At 42.2% G+C, this 23,415-nt stretch overlaps 1 protein-coding gene across 2 annotated transcripts in view; it reads left to right on the top strand.

The window, feature by feature from the left end:
- The window catches only part of LOC121584298 (regulator of G-protein signaling 3), a 128,969-nt gene that overhangs the window by 43,177 nt on the left and 62,377 nt on the right, over positions 1 to 23,415 (top strand). For both annotated transcript variants that reach the window (XM_045225641.1, XM_045225642.1), the window contains 4 exons: positions 2,627 to 2,708; positions 15,528 to 15,633; positions 18,574 to 18,955; positions 20,003 to 20,042. In XM_045225641.1, coding sequence (XP_045081576.1) covers positions 2,627 to 2,708; positions 15,528 to 15,633; positions 18,574 to 18,955; positions 20,003 to 20,042 — 610 coding nt within the window. The remainder of the gene's footprint in view (positions 1 to 2,626; positions 2,709 to 15,527; positions 15,634 to 18,573; positions 18,956 to 20,002; positions 20,043 to 23,415) is intronic.

Below are 23,415 nucleotides of genomic sequence, written 5' to 3'. Positions count from 1 at the left end.
AAACTAATGTTGATGTAGCCTATAGTTATTACTTTATTTGTTTCCTGTCTTATGTTATCCAAAAGTGTCTTGTATGGTATTTTCCTATCAAAATCGGGTGTAAAATATCCCTGGACTGTCCATATTTGAAATGTGTAAATACATCAAGTCATTCAGGGGGATTGAGTTCTTTGTGTAGAAGGGTGTGGGCCAGAATGGAACCCACGCCGACCTGGTAGGCCTATATGTGGACACTGAAGGTAGTGGCCCTAACCGCTAGACCACCACATGCCATGTTTGAACAAAATGTTGACCGTAGGATACACTTGTATGTCGTAGCCTAGTGGAAACCAATATCTATCTTGTGTTATTAATCTATATAAAACGATGTTTGTTGATGTTTATGGCTGCATTTCAGATACATTTTTGTACATTTGAATGTTGCAGTAATAGGACGTAGGACTAGCATTTGAGCAAGCGAGAGAAATTTATTTTGATAGCAAGCCCTGATCCCAATGATTTTGACTGCCCCTGCATGGAGAGAAAGAAAGCTGCTCTTTTTCAGGGACTCAGGGATTTTTCAGGAAAATTCTCTGCGACAAAAGAGTGATCAAGTTAAGATCCGACATCTGTAAAGCCAGTCAACATCCGTGATACACATTGTGTTGAAAACCTGTTTATCATCCCCAACAAGGACTGCTTTCTTGGCATCAACCCATACTAAGCTAAGGGAATTCATTGGAATGCTAGTTGAATCATTTCAGAATAACTGTGCCAACCAAGCACACCAGAGTAGCTTGGGTGTTGTGGACCTAAGTCCACACAACCAGAGCTGAGATGCTTTATTTCCCCATTTCTGTTTGAACTGGTGCCTCTAGACAGGCATTTGGATTGGGACTATCCAAATACTGTCACTGTCTTTACTGTTAGTCTAGGCCGTGGTTAGTAAGTTATGGGTCGTTCCACCTCAAAAACCACAAGCAAGAGGATTTCGACACCCACCATCTCAGATTGTTCCGACATTTTTCTGGTGTTAGAAACAGATACGACTAGCATTCCTGCAACATTCTTTTGTTGAAATATAATTTGATCTCTGAGAAATCAAGCTAATTTGGGGCACCCAAACCCATTTTAATTTATAGGATTCATATATTATTCAATAAATATATTATCTAACAATCTGATTTGGATCACACTTTCTTCTAACAATGAGTTAGACCAGAATAATCCATACAAATGGTTCTGACCACTAGATGGTGCTGTTCCTGCTATTCATGTTAATTACAAATTACAAAATGAAATATTGGTTTCCTGTAAGCAGTCTATGGACAAGGTGTGACAACAATCCATGCTTTGGTTTTGTTGTCCACTGTTTCAAATGCTAACTTTGTAATAGCAGCAACAGCACCATCTAGTGGTCATAACCTGGTCATTTCAGGATGTAGTATGGGACATAAACCACAGCTCCGTACTACTTGTCAGACATAGAGAACTGATACTGTAGATCAGGGTTCTTCAATCCTGGTCCTGGAGGGCCGAAACACTTCTGTTTTTTATTTCTACCTGGTAGTTAATTGCACTCACCTGGTTTTCCCAGGTCTGAATTAGCCCCTGATTAGAAGGAGAGGATGAAAAACAGAGGTGTTTCGGCCCTCCAGGACCAGGATTGAAGAACCCTGCTGTAGATTCATTGTTTGGGTGGGATTGGCGTGGGGGGTCCGTGGGTGGCTTTTGACTTTCTTTGAATCCCTCAAAGTTTAGTCCAAATTGGATGTTAGGTACTATTGAATATTATATGAATCCTATAAATTAAAATAGCCAATTTGGGTGCAATCAATTAGCTTAATTTCTCAGAGATCAAATTATATTTAAACAAAATAATGTTGCAGGAATGCTAATCTTATCTGTTTTTAACTGCAGAAATGATTTCACAACAATCTGAAATGACATGGAACAACCCTTAAGGATGTTCGCAACAGTTCCCATGTTTGCCAGCAAAGGTCTCCTTAGTCAGATCTCCCAGCAACGGCGTGCTCCACGGCTGTTTCTCCGGCTTCTCCGCTCTTTAGTGTTTTTAATATCGCTGACTGCTTGAGGCCGTGGCATTAAAGCTTTTGTCCTGGGAAAGCTCCCATGGAGCCAAACTTTTTCTTCTTTCCTGACCTGGTTACAAAGGAACCTGCACTGCTGCTGTTGCTACTAGTGGCTGTATGCCAATGGAAGATGTCATGTTTGTAAAGTTTACTTCTGGCCTTGGGATTTTCATGAGAAACTGATTCTCATACTGTACTGTTCACACTGCACGTATCCCAGGGTTAACAGCCTTCTTAGCCCTGGGTTAAGAGAGATTTCAGCCCGGGCTAAGAACAATGCAGTGTAAGAAGGCATTATTTCTCAATGTTTGTACACTTTGACAGTGATTGATTAATTCTACTATTCAGGGCCCGTATTCACAAAGTGTCCGATTTTCCTTTTAGATTATGATGAATACAATTACATGGAGGGGGAGCCTCATCCGACACCAGCAGTTCTACTCTGACACACTTTATGAATTTGCACCCTGATCTAGCTTCACTTTCTTACATGGCTTGGAAGGCAGCAAGTTCAAAGGTCATTCAAAGTAATACGATCTCTTTTGCTCTGGCAGGTGACTATCCTTCGGGGCAAAGATGGCTTCGGCTTCACAATCTGCTCGGACTCACCTGTGCGTGTTCAGGCTGTCGATCCAGGTAAGTTGTAGCCTGGTCCCAGATCTCATTGTGCTCTCTTGCCAGCACTATGGTAAGGATGTCTTGAGCAAGGCACTTGATCCTAATTGCTCCAGGGTCGTGTAGATAACGGGGAAATTCCAGAGTAACAGAATGATGCTGAATCTGATTTTTTTTTTACTTTCAAATGTATGTCAAACAAAAACCAATGATTGCAAAGTTTTAAAAACCATACAACTCTATGCACAAAGATGACTTAACAGTTTCTGCTGAATATTTCATAAAAACACATTTACTTGAAGAACAGTGTAGATGCAAAGTTTGGTAGCATAATGACAGTTTGTGCTGTTTTTGCCATCATTTTGTTACCAAACTTTGCATCTGCACTGCTCTTCAAATAAATCTTTCTTTATAAAATATTCAGTTGAAATTGTTAAGTCGTCCTTGTGCATAGTATGGTTAGTTTAAAGCGAGAATCCTTAATTGCTACAGTGGTTCCTCAATTAAAAGTTTTGAAGTTATGCTGCGGTGTATTGAGGTACATTATGGTATAGTACGGTATATTGCGTCACCGCAAGGGGGAGTTAGTATTCTGATTATGCTTTTGGGTTCAGTGTAAAGTGTTGGTACACAGGCGCTAATGTGTCTCTCTCCTCACTGAATGAATGACGTCAATTGATGAATGATGGAAACCGGATAGAAACTGATAATTGTGCACATGGCTTCACAATTGAATTTGAATGAAGTTAATAATGAGGATAAAGAAGAAGAGGGTGATTTTGAATTTTGAACAATCGTGTAAGAATTGCTCTTCCTCTGGCCCTCCCGAGTGGTGCAGCGGTCTAAGGCACTGCAGACCTGGGTTCGATCCCAGGCTGTATCTCAACCGGCCGTGATCGGGAGTCCCATAGGGCGGCGCACTATTGGTTGTTGTCCGGGTTAGAGGGGGGGGGGCTTTACTTGGCTCATCACACACTAGTGACTCCTTGTGGCGGGCCGGGCGCCTGCAGGCTGACCTTGGTCGTCAGTTGAACAGTGTTTCCTCTGACACATTGGTGCGGCTGGCTTCCGGGTTAATTGGGCAGGTGTTAAGAAGCGCGGTTTGGCGGGTCGTGTTTCAGAGGACGCATGACTCGACCTTCACCTCCCGAGCCCGTTGGGGAGTTACAGCGATGAGAAGATCGAAATTGGGGAGAAAAAGGGGGTAAACAATAATGATAAATAAAATATTTGCTCTTCCTCACGAACAACAGCTCACACCCGGAAAAATACCTGTTTTTTGTTACTACTTTGTCAGAAGAAGCTGTAACTGGACTGTAGCCTATTACTTACTTACTATAACTTGTTACACTAGTCTTTTTATTGTAAGAGAAACAAAAATGTTCTGTTATTATATTCTTACTGTAAAATACAAAACATTAGGAACACCTTCCTAATATTGAGTTGCACCGCCTTTTGTCCTCAGAACAGCCTCAATTCGTTGGGGCATGGACTCTACAAGGTGTCAAAAGCGTTCCACAGGGATGCTGGCCCATGTTGACTCCAATGATTCCCACAGTTTTGTCAAGTTGTCTGGATGTCCTTTGGGTGGTGGACCATTCTTGATACACAAGGGAAACTGTTGAGCGTGAAAAACCCAGCAGCGTTGCAGTTCTTGACACACTCAAACCGGTGAGCCTGGCAACTACTACCATACCCCGTTCAAAGGCACTTACAGTGGGGAAAAAAAGTATTTAGTCAGCCACCAATTGTGCAAGTTGTCCCACTTAAAAAGATAAGAGAGGCCTGTAATTTTCATCATAGGTACACGTCAACTATGACAGACAAATTGAGGAAAAAAAATCCAGAAAATCACATTTGTAGGATTTTTAATGAATTTATTTGCAAATTATGGTGGAAAATAAGTATTTGGTCACCTACAAACAAGCAAGATTTCTGGCTCTCACAGACCTGTAACTTCTTCTTTAAGAGGCTCCTCTGTCCTCCACTCGTTACCTGTATTAATGGCACCTGTTTGAACTTGTTATCAGTATAAAAAACACCTGTCCACAACCTCAAACAGTCACACTCCAAACTCCACTATGGCCAAGACCAAAGAGCTGTCAAAGGACACCAGAAACAAAATTGTAGACCTGCACCAGGCTGGGAAGACTGAATCTGCAATAGGTAAGCAGCTTGGTTTGAAGAAATCAACTGTGGGAGCAATTATTAGGAAATTGAAGACATACAAGACCACTGATAATCTCCCTCGATCTGGGGCTCCACGCAAGATCTCACCCCGTGGGGTCAAAATTATCACAAGAACGGTGAGCAAAAATCCCAGAACCACACGGGGGGACCTAGTGAATGACCTGCAGAGAGCTGGGACCAAAGTAACAAAGCCTACCATCAGTAACACACTACGTCGCCAGGGACTCAAATCCTGCAGTGCAAGACGTGTCCCCCTGCTTAAGCCAGTACATGTCCAGGCCCGTCTGAAGTTTGCTAGAGTGCATTTGGATGATCCAGAAGAGGATTGGGAGAATGTCATATGGTCAGATGAAACCAAAATATAACTTTTTTGGTAAAAACTCAACTCGTCGTGTTTGGAGGACAAAGAATGTTGAGTTGCATCCAAAGAACACCATACCTACTGTGAAGCATGGGGATGGAAACATCATGCTTTGGGGCTGTTTTTCTGCAAAGGGACCAGGACGACTGATCCGTGTAAAGGAAATAATGAATGGGGCCATGTATCATGAGATTTTGAGTGAAAATCTCCTTCCATCAGCAAGGGTATTGAAGATGAAACGTGGCTGGGTCTTTCAGCATGACAATGATCCCAAACACAACGCCCGGGCAACGAAGGAGTGGCTTCGTAAGAAGCATTTCAAGGTCCTGGAGTGGCCTAGCCAGTCTCCAGATCTCAACCCCATAGAAAATCTTTGGAGGGAGTTGAAAGTCTGTGTTGCCCAGCGACAGCCCCAAAACATCACTGCTCTAGAGGAGATCTGCATGGAGGAATGGGCCAAAATACCAGCAACAGTGTGTGAAAACCTTGTGAAGACTTACAGAAAACGTTTGACCTGTGTCATTGTCAACAAAGGGTATATAACAAAGTTTTGAGAAACTTTTGTTATTGACCAAATACTTATTTTCCACCATAATTTGCAAATAAATTCATAAAAAATCCTACAATGTGATTTTCTGGAAAAAAAATTCTCATTTCGTCTGTCATAGTTGACGTGTACCTATGATGAAAATTACAGGCCTCTCTCATCTTTTTAAGTGGGAGAACTTGCACAATTGGTGGCTGACTAAATACTTTTTTTCCCCACTGTAAATATTTAATTTCCCATTCACCCTCTGAATGGCACACATACACAATCAATGTCTCAATTGTTTCAAGGCTTAAAAATCCTTCTTTTGAACCTGTCTCCTCCCCTTCATATACACTGATTTGAAGTGGATTTAACAAGTGACATCAATAAGGGATCATAGCTTTCACCTGGATTCACCTGGTCAGTCTATGTCATGGAAAGTACAGGTGTTCCTAATGTTTTGTACACTCTGTGTAAATGTGTTCACTGAAAATACGAAAGTGATATCTGCTAAATGAACGAATTGATGGCGCAGCCATATAGCCTCGGCTACTAAATACAGATTTTTAAAAAAAATCACACATACCATACTAATTAGTCTTTTGCAGGATTTAATGGAGGGTGTGAAACACTACAGAACTTCATTTGTTTCTGTCCAAGAGTCTCCACTCAGCCAGGCACCTAAGCCTAGCAAACATAGCCTAAATCAGGGTTCACCAACTGGCGGCCCGCGGGTGATTTTTATTTGGCACCTCAAGTTTCCTGAGTAAATAAAATAAGAATTTGGACATAAGATACTTGAAAAACACCAGGAACTCAGCTCTGAGTGATTTTTATTCAAGAAATCTGTTCCTAAGTATTCCCACGTATAATAGAGACACGTGAACGTATGCAAGGTTTGAAATCGGCCCGCGGCTGAATCTAGTTGATGATCCCTGGCCTACATCAAAGTAATGTACACTACATGACCGACAGTATTTGGACACCTGCTTGTTGAACATCTCATTCCAAAATCATAGGCATTAATATGGAGTTGGTCCCCCCCTTTGCTGCTATAACAGCCTCCACTCTTCTGAGAAGGCTTTCCACTAGATGTTGGAACATTGCCACTAGATGTTGGGACTTGTTTCCATTCCGCCACAAAAGCATTTGTGAGGTCGGGCACTGATGTTGGGCGATTAGACCTGGCTTGCAGTCGGCATTCCAATTCATCCCAAAGGTGTTCGATGGGGTTGAGGTCAGGGCTCTGTGCAAGCCAGTCAATTTCTTCCACACCGATCGACAAACCATTTCTGTATGGACTTCGCTTTGTGCACGGGGGCATTGTCATGCTGAAACAGGAAAGGGCCTTCCCCAAACTGTTGCCACAAAGCTGGAAGCACTGAATCGTGTAGAATGTAATTGTAGGCTGTAGTGTTAAGATTTCCCTTCACTGGAACTAAGGGGCCTAGCCTGAACCATGGCAAACAGCCCCAGACCATTATTCCTCCTCCAACAAACTTTACAGTTGGCACAATGCATTCGGGCAGGTAGCGTCCTCCTGGCATCCGCCAAACCCAGATACGTCCGTCTGACTGCCAGATGGTGAAGCGTGATTCATCACTCCAGAGAACGCGTTTCCACTGCTCAAGAGTCCAATGGCGGAGAGCTTTACACCACTCCAGCCGATGCATTGCATTGCGCATGATGATCTTAGGCTTGTGTGCGGCTGCTCAGCCATGCAAACCCATTTAATGAAGCTCCCGACGAACAGTTCTTGTGCTGACGTTGCTTCTAGTGGCAGTTTGGAACTCGGTAGTGAGTGTACAAACCGAGGATAGATGATTTTTACGCACTACCTATTTCAGCAATCGGCGGTCCCGTTCTGTGAGCTTATATGGCCTACCACTTCGCGGCTGATTCATTGTTGCTCCTAGACGCTTCAATTTCACAATAACAGCACTTACAGTTGACCGGGGCAGCTCTAGCAGGGCAGAAATTTGACGAACTGACTTGATGGAAAGATGGCATCCTATGACGGTGCCACGTTGAAAGTCACAGAGCTTTTCAGTAAGGCCATTCTACAGCCAATGTTTGTCTGTGGAGATTGCATGGCTGTGTGCTCGATTTTATACACCTGTCAGCAACGGGTGTGGCAGAAATAGCCGAATCCACTAATTTGAAGGGGTGTCCACATACTTTTTTGTGTGTGTATGTATGTATGTACAGTGGGGAGAACAAGTATTTGATACACTGCCGATTTTGCAGGTTTTCCTACTTACAAAGCATGTAGAGGTCTGTAATTTTTATCATAGGTACACTTCAACTGTGTGAGACGGAATCTAAAACAAACATTCAGAAAATCACATTGTATGATTTTCAAGTAATTAATTTGCATTTTATTGCATGACATAAGCATTTGATACATCAGAAAAGCAGAACTTAATATTTGGTACAGAAACCTTTGTTTGCAATTACAGAGATCATACGTTTCCTGTAGGTCTTGACCAGGTTTGCACACACTGCAGCAGGGATTTTGGCCCACTCCTTCATACAGACCTTCTCCAGATCCTTCAGGTTTCGGGGCTGTCGCTGTGCAATACGGACTTTCAGCTCCCTCCAAAGATTTTCTATTGGGTTCAGGTCTGGAGACTGGCTAGGCCACTCCAGGACCTTGAGATGCTTCTTACGGAGCCACTCCTTAGTTGCCCTGGCTGTGTGTTTCGGGTCGTTGTCATGCTGGAAGAACTAGCCACGACCCATCTTCAATGCTCTTACTGAGGGAAGGCCAAGATCTTGCGATACATGGCCCCATCCATCCTCCCCTCAATACGGTGCAGTCGTCCTGTCCCTTTTGCAGAAAAGCATCCCCAAAGAATGATGTTTCCACCTCCATGCTTCACGGTTGGGATGGTGTTCTTGGGGTTGTACTCGTCCTTCTTCCTCCAAACACGGCGAGTGGAGTTTAGACCAAAAAGCTCTATTTTTGTCTCATCAGACCACATGACCTTCTCCCATTCCTCCTCTGGATCATCCAGATGGTCATTGGCAAACTTCAGACGGGCCTGGACATGCGCTGGCTTGAGCAAGGGGACCTTGCGTGCGCTGCAGGATTTTAATCAATGACGGCGTAGTGTGTTACTAATGGTTTTCTTTGAGACTGTGGTCCCAGCTCTCTTCAGGTCATTGACCAGGTCCTGCCGTGTAGTTCTGGGCTGAACCCTCACCTTCCTCATGATCATTGATGCCCCACGAGGTGAGATCTTGCATGGAGCCCCAGACCGAGGTTGATTGACCGTCATCTTGAACTTCTTCCATTTTCTAATAATTGCGCCAACAGTTGTTGCCTTCTCACCAAGCTGCTTGCCTATTGTCCTGTAGCCCATCCCAGCCTTGTGCAGGTCTACAATTGTATCCCTGATGTCCTGACACAGCTCTCTGGTCTTGGCCATTGTGGAGAGGTTGGAGTCTGTTTGATTGAGTGTGTGGACAGGTGTCTTTTATACAGGTAACGAGTTCAAACAGGTGCAGTTAATACAGGTAATGAGTGGCGAACAGGAGGGCTTCTTAAAGAAAAACGAACAGGTCTGTGAGAGCCGGAATTCTTACTGGTTGGTAGGTGATCAAATACTTATGTCATGCAATAGAATGCAAATTAATTACTTAAAAATCATAAAATGTGATTTTCTGGATTTTTGTCTCTCACAGTTGAAGTGTACCTATGAAAAAATGACAGACCTCTACATGCTTTGGAAGTAGGAAAACCTGCAAAATCGGCAGTGTATCAAATACTTCTTCTCCCCACTGCATGTTCAATTAATTTTAAGAACTTCAAATGCAAGCTTCATAAGTAAATTGTCAAATTCGAGAAATGTTGTGGCTATTGTCTCTGGCTGTCAATAGAGAAATCCACAACTTGAGTGACAAAACGTTACAATAATATAGCTTTATGCTGCAAAATATCTTTCTAAATAGGCCAAGCCTTCAATAGTAATTTTGCCGTTGGTTTCTGAAGAGTTCAGCTCCTCCACTCAGCCAGGCACTCGGACTCACTCGTTCGTGGCCTTGGTTCAAAATAAATAATAAATAAGATCGTCTTTAATGAATACAAATTTTGACCAAGTTAATCTGCTCGTGTGTGTGTTCAATTATTTGTGACATTGTGGTTACAATGAAGAATTTAAATGAATGAAATAAAATAAATCCTATTCATAATGAATAATCAGATGCGGGTTGCGAGCTTGTAATTTTTCCAACACACCTATTAGCCTATAGCGTTTGTATTTAATCAACAATGTCCAGTACAAGCATATTAAGGCTATAAACAATGTAACAAAAAAAAAATTAAAAAATTAATTGCGTTAATAATGCCGCATACAAACATGGTCTCTTTTTTTGCTGTCTTGAGTAAGGCAGCTCCAAAATGCAGTTGTTTCAGCCTACCTCAGTGCTTTCTGTGGTGGTGGGGCAGCCAGCGGAAAATACGGAGCGTAGGGGTTGGTAATGTTCTCTAGTTGCGCCGTGATTGGCTCAGTGTTCTGTCACTCATGGGGACACTACTTCACCGCCAAATCTAAGAGTAGAGCTCGAAAATTCAAGCCCCTTGGGTGCTGCCATAGACTTACATTAGAAGTGCCCATCCACAAAGGCTCAAGGTCATTGGCCACAGATAAAATGACATAAAATCACGTATCTACAGTAGCTTTGATTGTCAACATCATTGATTGTCAACATCATTCTTTCAAAATCTTAGCAAGCTAGCAGTCATCATCATGAATCAAGTCGACAATCTACTAGCAAATGCTTTTTAATCCTTGTCATATGAAGATAAATAATGAAGAGAAATTATAGATAAAACATATCGGTGCTGATCGGCCATTGGACATAAACATTACACAAAAAGTTGGAAATCGCAAATTCAACAATGATTTGTTTGGAAGGAATCAGTGGCTAACTGGAATCATTGCAAAGCAATCACTAGCCTGCTATTCAGTGGAGAGGGTGTGTGGTCCAAGTCTGGGTTTAAAGGTCTCTTTTCCAAGCTTAAAATAATAAACATTCAACATTGGCCATGCTGCCAATCCAGCATGACCTCTGCCGCGCTCAAAACAACTGGAAACTAGGAACTGGTAAATCTGACATCAGTGAGTTCAAGACAACTGGGAACTCTGAAAAAAACGAGCTCTGACTGGGAAAATACGTTTTGAACGGTCATCCAAGTTGGAATTGCAAGTCGGAAACTCAGGCCTCTTTCTAGAGCTCCAACCTGAAGATCACTGACGTCATCATGACTCGCCTTGTTTTTTTCCGAGTTCCGAGTTATCTTGAAAGCACCATAAATCCAGAGAATGCCAGACTTTAATGACAAAAGTTTCCCACGAAGGACCGCCGCGCCACCTTCCTGTTCAAGTAAGCACAGCACAACAAGGTGAGTCCAATTGTATGCTGCTGCATAAATGATGTAATATGCCAGGGAGATATGTATACTGTAGCTAAGAAAGTAAAACTAAGTGTATGTTGTGTAGTAAACTGTTAGTAGCCGATGTGCCTCACCCTAATAATTTGGTACGTTTTCCCCTCTTATTTTTGCCTACTGTTCTGACTTAGTGGTGCACATGTAACGTATAGCCTGTTTTAGAGAAATGTAATCATCGAATATTGTAAGAGCTTTCATTGTCTGCTTATATGCCCCCTTTATTTATCCTACGGTTCTGACTTGGTGTACAGGGAGAATACTGTAAGAACAGCCCATGTTCTGAATTCTGTCACTGTACATTTCAAAAGAGCTGAACAAATAGTTATATTGACTACGTTCGTCCTAGCTCGCTCATTAATGTCTTAATCGGAATTACAGATTGCCTCTTTTCCGCTCGTCGTCCACTTATGCCATAGTTTGTACATCTCAATTGTCAGTAGAAACCACATTTGTTTAAGCAAGTCAGCCATGTTTTTTTTATTTTTATGCAGTAAATGAATAAACTGTTTCGCTGCCAGACAAGGCTCCGCTGATAGCCAGGTGTAGCAGTGGTAAGATGTTGGGACTGCTGTTGGGACAGCTTTATGTAGGCCCTAACAGTTTGTTGGCACTGTTTGTCACCGTTATAGTGCAATTAATGTATTGTTTAGTGTTGTGTAGTGGCTTTGCTGGCATGCATCAAAACATTTTTGGGGTGGTTTTGCCCCTCCAAGATTTACATGATAAAATCCCCACTGCTAACGTCATTGAAGCTATAGATGGGACACACATTCCCCATTCAAAGACCCTCTAGACCAAATGGAGACTACAGTGAAGGAAAAAAAGTATTTGATCCCCTACTGATTTTGTACGTTTGCCCACTGACAAAGACATGATCAGTCTATAATTTTAATGGTAGGTTTATTTGAACAGTGAGAGACAGAATAACAAAAAAAGAAAGAAAAACGCATGTCAAAAATGTTATAAATTGATTTGCATTTTAATGAGGGAAATAAGTATTTGACCCCTCTGCAAAACATGACTTAGTACTTGGTGGCAAAACCCTTGTTGGCAATCACAGAGGTCAGACGTTTCTTGTAGTTGGTCACCAGGTTTGCACACATCTCAGGAGGGATTTTGTTCCAGTCCTCTTTGCAGATCTTCTCCAAGTCATTAAGGTTTCGAGGCTGACGTTTGGCAACTCGAACCTTCAGCTCCCTCCACAGATTTTCTATGGGATTAAGGTCTGGAGATTGGCTAGGCCACTCCAGGACCTTAATGTGCTTCTTCTTGAGCCACTCCTTTGTTGCCTTGGCCGTGTGTTTTGGGTCATTGTCATGCTGGAATACCCATCCACGACCCATTTTCAATGCCCTGGCTGAGGGAAGGAGGTTCTCACCCAAGATTTGACGGTACATGGCCCCATCCATCATCCCTTTAATGCGGTGAAGTTGTCCTGTGCCCTTAGCAGAAAAACACCCCCAAAGCATATTGTTTCCACCTCCATGGTTGACGGTGGGGATGGTGTTCTTGGGGTCATAGGCAGCATTCCTCCTCCTCCAAACACGGCGAGTTGAGTTGATGCCAAAGAGCTCGATTTTGGTCTCATCTGACCACAACACTTTCACCCATCTCTCCTCTGAATCATTCAGATGTTCATTGGCAAACTTCAGACGGCCCTGTGTATGTGCTTTCTTGAGCAGGGGGACCTTGCGGGCGCTGTAGGATTTCAGTCCTTCACGGCGTAGTGTGTTACCAATTGTTTTCTTGGTGACTATGGTCCCAGCTGCCTTGAGATCATTGACAAGACCCTCCCGTGTAGTTCTGGGCTGATTCCTCACCATTCTCATGATCATTGCAACTCCACAAGGTGAGAACTTGCATGGAGCCCCAGGCCGAGGGAGATTGACAGTTCTTTTGTGTTTCTTCCATTTGCGAATAATTGCACCAACTGTTGTCACCTTCTCACCAAGCTGCTTGGCGATGGTCTTGTAGACCATTCCAGCCTTGTGTAGGTCTACAATCTTGTCCCTGATATCCTTGGAGAGCTCTTTGGTCTTGGCCATGGTGGAGAGTTTGGAATCTGATTGATTGATTGCTTCTGTGGACAGGTGTCTTTTATACAGGTAACAAGCTGAGATTGGGAGCACTCCCTTTAAGAGTGTGCTCCTAATCTCAGCTCATTACCTGTATAAAAGACACCTGGGAGCCAGAAATCTTTCTGATTTGAGAGGGGGTCAAATACTTATTTCTCTCATTAAAATGCAAATCAATTTATAATATTTTTGACATGCATTTTTCTGGATTGTTTTGTTGTTATTCTGTCTCTCACTGTTCAAATAAACCTACCATTAAAATTATAGACTGATCATTTCTTTGTCAGTGGGCAAACATACAAAATCAGCAGGGGATCAAATACTTTTTTCCCTCACTGTATGTGAATAGAAAATATTTTCACAGCGTCAACAGGTAGCTATTGAATACTGTAGCCTACACTTTCTCCAAACCAAATCATTTTCAGAAACAGTCATTCAATTCAGTGTTCTCCTTTACTTCTTTTGTCAGATGATCTGTGACTACCATGGGGTTACAACTAAACATAGACCAAACACATTGTTGCCTGTGTTGTCATGAAAAGCACTCTAGGAATTTAATTAATTATTATTCATCCTACATAGGCTATGGAATGATCCTACCATTGCAATTGTGACATATGCTACGACAACTTCCATATTAGGCCATAGCCTTGACACTTAATATCACCAGCGTTGTAATAAAAGTGCTCTATAAAGTGAAAGCATTATTACTAATTGCCCATGTGTGTAAGATAGGCTTATTAGATATTGGAATCGTGCTACTTCACCTGTGCATTTACTCTGTCAGCAATTTTCTGCCAGGCTCCCCCTCTGGCTTTTGCGGCGGGGACTGTATTACTCTTTAGGTAAATATGTGAACATATTCATTGTATGACGTTACAATTGTTTCTTGTTCTAGACTTGTGAAATATTGGGCTCTGTCTTTTGACTCCATATCTATTGTATTTTCTGTCATCGACATGAGGACCTTTTTGAATGTTGCATGCACACGCCAGTTGTCAGATCAACCAAGCTGCGCTTCGCCTAATAACTTAAACGAGAAGCAGCCGTTCTGGAACCAATAAATCCTTGAGTCCCTCATCTGGTTAAGACAAGGCGGTTATGTTCAGGAAATCCTGAATTTGTTAAAGAATCTTTCTGGAATACCCCTCTGTTATCTTGGAATTGCTCAAATGGCAGACCCTGGCCGTGACCCCACACTCCGAGGGTGTCTCAGTTGGGATATGCAAAAAAACACATTTCCACTTGTATATGTGTGAAATAGGACAAATAAAGGCACCCACCAAATTATTATTATTGTTATTTATTATTATTGTCAGGTAAGTGGTAATATAATCTCGGCCACCTAGAACCTTACATTTCACTAATTTAACAATTCGGTTCTGGGCGGAGAGGTATGAGATACAAAACTAGCGGAAGTGCCAGAACCTCTTCAGTAGCTCCACCCCCCTCTTCCCACAAGTCTATGAGCCAAATGTCACCTCCCCTTCCAAAACTCAAAACATGCTAGGTGCAGGTGAATTGTGATTTGTCCAAATAACCAGTGACACAAAACCAGCACACAGGAGCAATAGTTCCTCGTTATTCGTCACATCCCACAGTCTGGTGACAGATGTAACGATACCATTTAGGTTACGTAAGTCTGTCCACGAGAGGTAAGGTGTAATAATATGAGAATATCTGAGAGTTAACATTTGCCAATTCATCCACCTGTTTTATGCCCAAACAATCATTTGATTGAATGGTATTGTCTATACATTAGTCTCTCGTGACAATGAAAAAGCCTTGGTCAGGAGGGTATGGGATAGGAAGGTTATGCAGAACATTCTAGTGCTCTGGTTTTTACATCACTGATTATTTGGATGAATCAAGATTTTGAGGGGGTGCACCTACACGTGCCATCTTTTGAATTTCGTAAGGGGAAGTGTTCATTGGCCCAGAGACTTGGCCCGAGAGTGTCTCAGAGGAGAGGGTGTGGACTTGTCTGCTACCCCGCCATGGATCCGCCAGCTCTCCGCAGGCCAATGCTCACGCAAGATTTGGTTTTAGGTTGGCGAGATTATACATTAGTGGTTGTTCATGGAGTTACTGGAAGAGTGTGTCTTCTGTTACTAGCATACTGTTTAGAATTACAGTATATTGATATATTGGTTGCATTTTCATTTATACTTCCTGTTTTCGTTATGAGTCATTGTGTTATTGTGTGTGTGTGTGCGTGTGTGTGTCTCAGGGGGTCCAGCGCACCAGGCTGGCTTACAGCAGATGGACACTGTGCTGCAGCTCAATGGCCTACCAGTGGAGCAATGGAAGTGTGTGGACCTTGCTCATGCCTTCAGGTAGCCTACAGTCCTACACTGTCCGATCTCCCTGAAACATAATATTCAGTGTGCCGTAGAATTTGCGCCTTTCCCTTTGTTGCTATGTGCATAATAGCAAAGTTAACCAGCATATTGGGATTGAGAACAATGCAGGGGAGGCAGCAGCAGCAGAGATGAGGAAACAGCCCTTCCTTAGCCTAATTGTCTAAAATTGAGAGAGGAAACCCTGACTTAATTAGGTCTATAATCAATAGCCTAACTGTTAAATGTGCCTGGCTTTATAAATCATCTATATACAGTCATACAAAAGCAAAAACAGGTTTGAAGTATTCAGACCCTTTACTCAGTACTTTGTTGAAGCACCTTTGGCAGTGATTACAGTCTCAAGTCTTCTTGGGTATGACTCTACAAGCTTGGCACACCTGTATTTTGGAGTTTCTCCCATTCTTCTCTGCAGATCCTCTCAAGCTCTGTCAGGTTGGATTCAAAGACTTGTCCCGAAGCCACTCCTGTGTTGTCTTGGCTGTGTGCTTAGGGTCGTTGTCCTGTTGGAAGGTGAACCTTCGCCCCAGTCTGAGTTCCTGAGTGCTCTGGAGCAGGTTTTCAACAAGGATCTCTCTATACTTTGCTCATCTTTCCCTCGATCCTGACTAGTCTCCCAGTCCCTGCCGCTGAAAAACATCCCCACAGCATGATGCTGCCACCACCATGCTTCACCGTAGGGATGGTGCCAAGTTTCTTCCAGATGTGACGCTTGGCATTCAGGCCAAAGAGTTCAATCTTAGTTTCATCAGACCAGAGAATCTTGTTTCTCATGGTCTAAGAGTCTTTAGGTGCCTTTTGACAAACTCCAAGCGGGCTGTCTTGTCTTTTCTTTACTGAGGAGTGGCTTCCGTCTGGCCACTCTACCATAAAGGCCTGACTGGTGGAGTGCTGCAGAGATGGTTGTCTTTCTGGAAGGTTCTCCCATCTCCACAGAGGAACTCTGGAGCTTTGTCAGAGTGACCATCGGGTTCTTGGTCACCTCCTTAGTCAAGGCCCTTCTCCCCCGATTGCTCAGTTTGGCCAGGCCCAGCTCTAGGAAGAATCTTGGTGGTTCCAAACTTCTTCCATTTAAGAATGATGGAGGCCACTGTGTTCTTGGGGACCTTCAATGCTGCATAAATGTTTTGGTACCCTTCCCCAGATCTGTGCCTCGACACAATCCTGTCTCAGAGCTCTACAGACAACTCCTTCTACCTCCATGACTAGGTTTTTGCCCTGACATGCAGTGTCAACTGTGAGACCTTATATAGACAGGTGTGTGCCTTTCCAAATCATGTCCAATCAATTGAATTTGTAGAAACATCTCAAGGATGATCAATGGAAACAGGCTGCACCTGAGCTACATTTTGAGTCTCATAGCAAAGGGTCTGAATACACTGTATATCTACAGAAATAAGACATCTAGCTTCTCTTGCCTGTTTGAGTGTTTGTTTAATAACCTACTGATTCCGTGAGCACCAAGCCTCATGCAATGGCAAAATGTTGGATAAAGCAATTTCACAGATTCTGCTGTTTTTAATATTTTCTATGTTGTAATAAAGGCTTTAAAAATATCTATATTTAGAACAAACTGGTATTACTTATAATTTATGTAGTGTTGTTTACACTGTACCAAACAGGCAGAAAAATTATATTGTAATCTAACAGCACCTGTTTGTCTCATTCCTATACCCTCCTTTTTCTTGTTATGATTACAATTATTTTTATGATCATCATTATAATCATAATTAATTTCGTTATCATTAGTAGGCTTTGTATAGTAGCCTTGAATAACCACCATCGAGCTGAAGGCCTAAGAGCGCGTCCTGTTTAGTCTTAATACCATAACTTACTTAGGCCTATATTTAAATATAGGCTACCGCATAAATCAATCAATCATTAATTAGTTTAAGCCCATGACACAGCATACGAAACATTCATGCTTTGAAATCAAATCAAGCATTTTAGTTTTAAAATTAAATAACAAAGGGAGCTTTGAATAATTAGCCTAAACAATAAATAAACCGCAATTTACGAATGCGTAACAGTTTTTAGTCTGCTGGCTTTATTTATAAAAAATGTTTTGTTAGAACAGACTCTCTGGTAGACTTATTTATTTAGTGTTGTTTACACTGTTCCAAATGGTCATATTTTTTATTTTTTTTAAGTGTAACAGTAACTGTTTGGCACACATAATACTCACGCAACGCTTGCTCCTATACCCTCCTTTTTCTTGATCTCCAGTAGTTTCCACAACTAAGTCAAATGTCTTCCCCTTCCCTCTTGAGCAACCAGTAAACATTAGCCCATTTCGAGTTTATTTTTCACATCCTCAGCATTCATTTTGCTGTCACGTGTTACTGAGTTCGGAGTTTGTTATAACCAATTTATTGATGTGATTATGATAGGCAATAGGTCCGGCCCTGTTGGTCACATGCATGCGATGCTTACATGTTTCACGTAAAGAGAGCAAGGGCTGAGGGAATAGGGAATGTTTTTCGGTAACAACTTTTCAGTCAGAAACAAGTAAGAAATGATGTGCTGTGCTGTGGTGCCTTTTGGCTGCAGTAGGGAGGAGAGCGAGACAAGGTGTGCCAGTCACACAGGCACTCGCTGTAATTTTTTTTTTAGCACAGTGTGACCATCGGGCTCTTCCTTGAGTCATTTGTGTGTCTTTATTATTTTATCAAACAGTGTGCTTAAAGCATCAGACAAGCTCAGTGCATATGTGGTTGATTTTATTCAAACACATAGGGTGTGTCTGTATATGGAAAAATGAGTTTAAACATTTAGACCAATCAATTGGTCGAAAGAACAGGACGACTCTCGGTCGACCAAGATTGTTTTTTGTCAGGGACAGCCCTACAGTACATACAGTGCAACAAGTTCTCTCCTATCAAATGTGTCTGAATCAACTGTCCTCTCCCTTCACAGAAACTGCCACAATGAGATCACTGTAGTGGTATGGAGGACCGTACCTGTCATGAAGCCGTATTTTGAGGGCCTGATCCACAGGCCGTCTTATAAGGCATCTGCCTACGACACTGTGGTGTCCCCAGTGGAGAAGAAACGAGACAAGACCCCCCCTTTGCTGACCCACCCCGCCCATGGCAGACGGAGTGGACGTAAGCAAGGGCTGGGGTCAGTGGGCAAGGGCGGCCTCGGATCTTTGTGGAGGGACAAGCGAGAAGACAAGGGGCAGGAGCCAGACTACGGGACTGCTAAGGTCAGGACTCGGACCCTCAAAGGCACCCGGGTGACCTCATCCAATGGTGACAACTACATTATCCTCTCCCCTGTGGACCCAGGAAGCCAGGTGATTGCATAGACTACATTATCCATGGGGCTCAGCAAATCTTTTTTTTGTGTTTTAATGTTAAGAGCTTTCCTCTAAGATAACACGAAAGAGAGAGAGGGCTCTCGTCAGGGGTTTACAGTTGATATACTGTTGCTTGCCTAAAGTGATGGATAGTTGGAGACAGTCACTTATCCAAGCCACTTACAGAGTACATGCATATTTAGGGGAAACATAGTGCCTTGTCTAATCCTGTGACTCAAAGGCTGCATTCCCAAATGGCACCCTATTCCCTATATACAGTTGAAGTTGGAAGTTTACATACACCTTAGCCAAATACATTTAAAAACTCAGTTTTTCATAATTCCTGACATTTAATCCAAGTAAAAATCCCCTGCCTTAGGTCAGTTAGGATCACCACTTTATTTTAAGAATGTGAAATGTTAGAATAAAAGGATTTATTTCAGCTTTTATTTCTTTCATCACATTCCCAGTGGGTCAGAAGTTTACATACGCTCAATTTGCATTGCCTAGAAATTGTTTTACTTGGGTCAAACGTTTCAGGTAGCCTTCCACAAGCTTCCCACAATAAATTGGGTGAATTTTGGCTCATTCCTCCTGACAGAGCTGGTGTAACTGAGGAAGGTTTGTAGGCCTCCTTGCTCGCACACGCTTTTGCAGTTCTGCCCTATAGGATTGAGGTCAGGGCTTTGTGATGGCCACTCCAATACCTTGACTTTGTTGTCCTTAAGCCATTTTGCCACAACTTTGGAAGTATGCTTGGGGTCATTGTCCATTTAGAAGACCCATTTGCGACCAAGCTTTAACTTCCTGACTAATGTCTTGAGATGTTGCCTGGTCAAAAGTAGTGCACTAATTAGGGAATAGGGTGCCATTTTGAATGCAGGCTTAGGTTTAGGGCTGACTGTGCCTCTCTTGATCATTCAGCTTACGTTTACTCAATTATACATGTCACTCAAACATTTGGGGTCTGCATGCATCACCGACCATACTGTAAACTGTAGACCTTTCCCCCCTTGTCCATTTTAATGCTTTTTTACCTTTCAGATCTTGCAGCCCATTTATCAAGACAGGAATGGTACACTTGGTAAGCAACTTTCATAAGATTAACTAACCAGTCAGTATATTTTGGTAAAAACGTAAGCTTGCAGGTATAATGCTTTGTAACTTGTTAAAAGCATGTATGAGCCTTATAATAACTATTTGTTTGGGTAGTGAAGCTGCAATTTTTAATTTGGCTCTATACTCCAGCATTTTGGTTTGAGATCAAATGTGAGGCGACCGTATAGAATGTCATCTTTTTATTTTAGGGTATTTAAACTGTATAAACTGTTTTACCATTTATAAATGAAAGCACTTGTCTGTAGGTATCTAGTCCCCCCATTTTGAAGGTGTCATAAGCATTTGGACAAATTCACATGAGGATTAAAGTAGTCAAAAGTGTAGTATTTGGATCACATCAATGACTACATCAAGCTTGTGACTCTACAAATTTATTGGATGCATTTGCAGTTTGTTTTGGTTGTGTTTGAGATTATGTTGTGCCCAATATTAATGGTAAATAATGCGTTGGAGTCACTTTTATAAGAATTTTGTAAGAATAGAATATGTTTCTGAACACGTCTACATTAATGTGGATGCTCCCATGATTACGGATACGCATGGGCCCCCAGTTCAAATGTTTAAGATACGAGTGAATTGGACCGCGGGACCCCCAAAAAACTATCCAAATGCAGCATGCATCGGTCAGAAAATTGCTTAAAATGTTACGAACAAATGTATCCAACAAGTTTGTAGAGCCACAAGCTTGATGTAGTCATTGCGTGCTAGGAATATGAGACCAATTACTAAACCTTTGACTACTCTAAAGACCGACTGCCCCTAAAAAGCAACTTCTCGTTTTGAAAATGACCTATGTGGCTTCGATATGAGACAGAAACATTTATTCTGATGTCAAAATTTACTACAAAGTGTACAGTAAATAGAATAATTCTGGTCATAAAGTCAGTCTCGTCCAAAACTGGGATTTGCGAGATAATAGGAAAAAGGGTACCATAACGGTTTTCCTTGGGTTGGGTTCATTTCAATCCTGCCTTACACAGCCGGCATCACCCAAGTAATCATCAATTCAGAGCGCAGATGCACACAACCCCATCGTAATGCCCATGGTCAATTTGGTTTGGCATTCGATATCCCTATGGGGCTGGTTAGGGACCATCATTAAATGTACATGGGACAATATTTTTTAATGTCAATAGCTCCAAATTTCAATGACTTAAAAACCTTAAACCAACCATACTGTAAATTGTTGAAATAAAATGTACAAATATTGAAAGCATTTAATGAGACAACTAAAATATGTGAAACATGAAAATATTGTCTCATTTACATTGTGTAATTTGTCGGACCTTAACTATCCCCAGAGATAGGCTATCCAAAGTCAAACCAACTTTGCCACAGTTGCACACCAGCTGACTGAAGCTAATTGGCAAAATGATTTGGCTAACTCTTCCCACCTGCAAACAAACACAAGAGACACCCACATTAAACCACACCCCGAAACAACTAATGTTTGAATTCAGTCATGGCTGCTAGCATTTCTTAATAAACCAAATCTAAAAAGAGGCCAAATCAGGAGGTGCAGTCGCCCTTTAATACACATATATTGGCGGCAGGTAGCTTAGTGGGTAAGAGCGTTGTGCCAGTAACCGAAAGGTTGCTGGTTCTAATCCCCGAGCCGACTAGGTGAAAAATCTGTCGATGTGCCCTTAAGCAAGGCACTTAACCCTAATTGCTCCTGTAAGTCGCTCTGGATAAGAGCATCTGCTAAATGACAAAAAAAAAAAAAAAAAAAACATATATAGCGCTGGAAAAAATTAAGAGACCACTGCAAATTTCTCTTAAATCAGCATCTCTACATGTATGACAGTCATTCCATTCCAGTGTCTGTTGAATTCCAACACAGACACACCTCATTATACTGAATTAGGTACTGATTAGGTGATCACCTGAACCAAATCTTATTTAATGGCGAAAAGTATAAAAACCACTGCTGTGGTCATCACTATCCTCTTGCTATAGGACCAGATGGATGGCAAAAACAGTGCTAATAGTACCTCAAAAGTAATATTAATCAAAAAATAACTATTGACCATGCCAAAAGAGTTGAAAAGGAAAGTTTTGAGTGAGGAAAAGAAAGGTTCAATTCTGGCTTTACTGGCAGAGGGATACAGTGAGCGTCAGGTTGCTTCCATCCTTAAAATTTCAAAGACGGCGGTTCATAAGAACAAGGTCAAGCAGCAGACATTGGGGACAACAAAGCTACAGACTGGCAGAAGGCGAAAACGCCTCTACTGACCGGGATGACCGCCAACTCATTTGAATGTCACTCAACAACCGTAGGATGACATCAAGTGATCTACAAAAATAATGGCAAACGGCAGCTGGGTTGAAGTGCACGGCGAGGACGGTTCGAAACAGGCTCCTAGGGGCAGGGCTGAAGTCGTGCAAAGCTAGAAAAAAGCCCTTCATCAAAGATAATCAAAGAAGAGCCAGGCTGAGGTTTGCAAAAGACCATAAGGATTGGACCGTAGAGGACTGGAGTAAGGTCATCTTCTCTGATGAGTCCAATTTTCAGCTTTGCCCAACACCTGGTCGTCTAATGGTTAGACGGAGACCTGGAGAGGCCTACAAGCCACAGTGTCTCGCACCCACTGTGACATTTGGTGGAGGATCGGTGATGATCTGGGGGTGCTTCAGCAAGGCTGGAATCGGGCAGATTTGTCTTTGTGAAGGACGCATGAATCAAGCCACGTACAAGGTTGTCCTGGAAGAAAACTTGCTTCCTTTTGCTCAGACATTGTTCCCCAACTCTGAGGATTGGTTTTTCCAGCAGGACAATGCACCATGCCACACAGCCAGGTCAATGAAGTTGTGGATGGAGGACCACCAGATCAAGACCCTGTCATGGCCAGCCCAATCGCCAGACCTGAACCCCATTTGAAAACTTCTGGAATGTGATCAAGAGGAAGATGGATGGTCACAAGCCATCAAACAAAGCCGAGCTGCTTGAATTTTTGCACCAGGAGTGGCATAAAGTCACCCAACATCAATGTGAAAGACTGGTGGAGAGCATGCCAAGACGCATGAAAGCTGTGATTGAAAATCAGGGTTATTCCACCAAATATTGATTTCTGAACCCTTCCTAAGTTAAAACATTACTATTGTGTTGTTTAAAAATGAACATGAACTTATTTTCTTTGCATTATTCGAGGTCTGACAACACTGCATCTTTTTTGTTATTTTGACCAGTTGTCATTTTCTACAAATAAATGCTCTAATTGACAATATTTTTATTTGGAATTTGGGAGAAATGTTGTCTGTAGTTTATAGAATAAAACAAAAATGTTATTTTTACCCAAACACATACCTATAAATAGTAAAACCAGAGAAACTGATAA

Source organism: Coregonus clupeaformis, chromosome 16 (genome assembly GCF_020615455.1).
Source record: "Coregonus clupeaformis isolate EN_2021a chromosome 16, ASM2061545v1, whole genome shotgun sequence".
NCBI lineage: Eukaryota > Metazoa > Chordata > Actinopteri > Salmoniformes > Salmonidae > Coregonus > Coregonus clupeaformis.
Note: the sequence above shows the minus strand (reverse complement) of the source record. Positions and strands in the feature narration are given on the sequence as shown.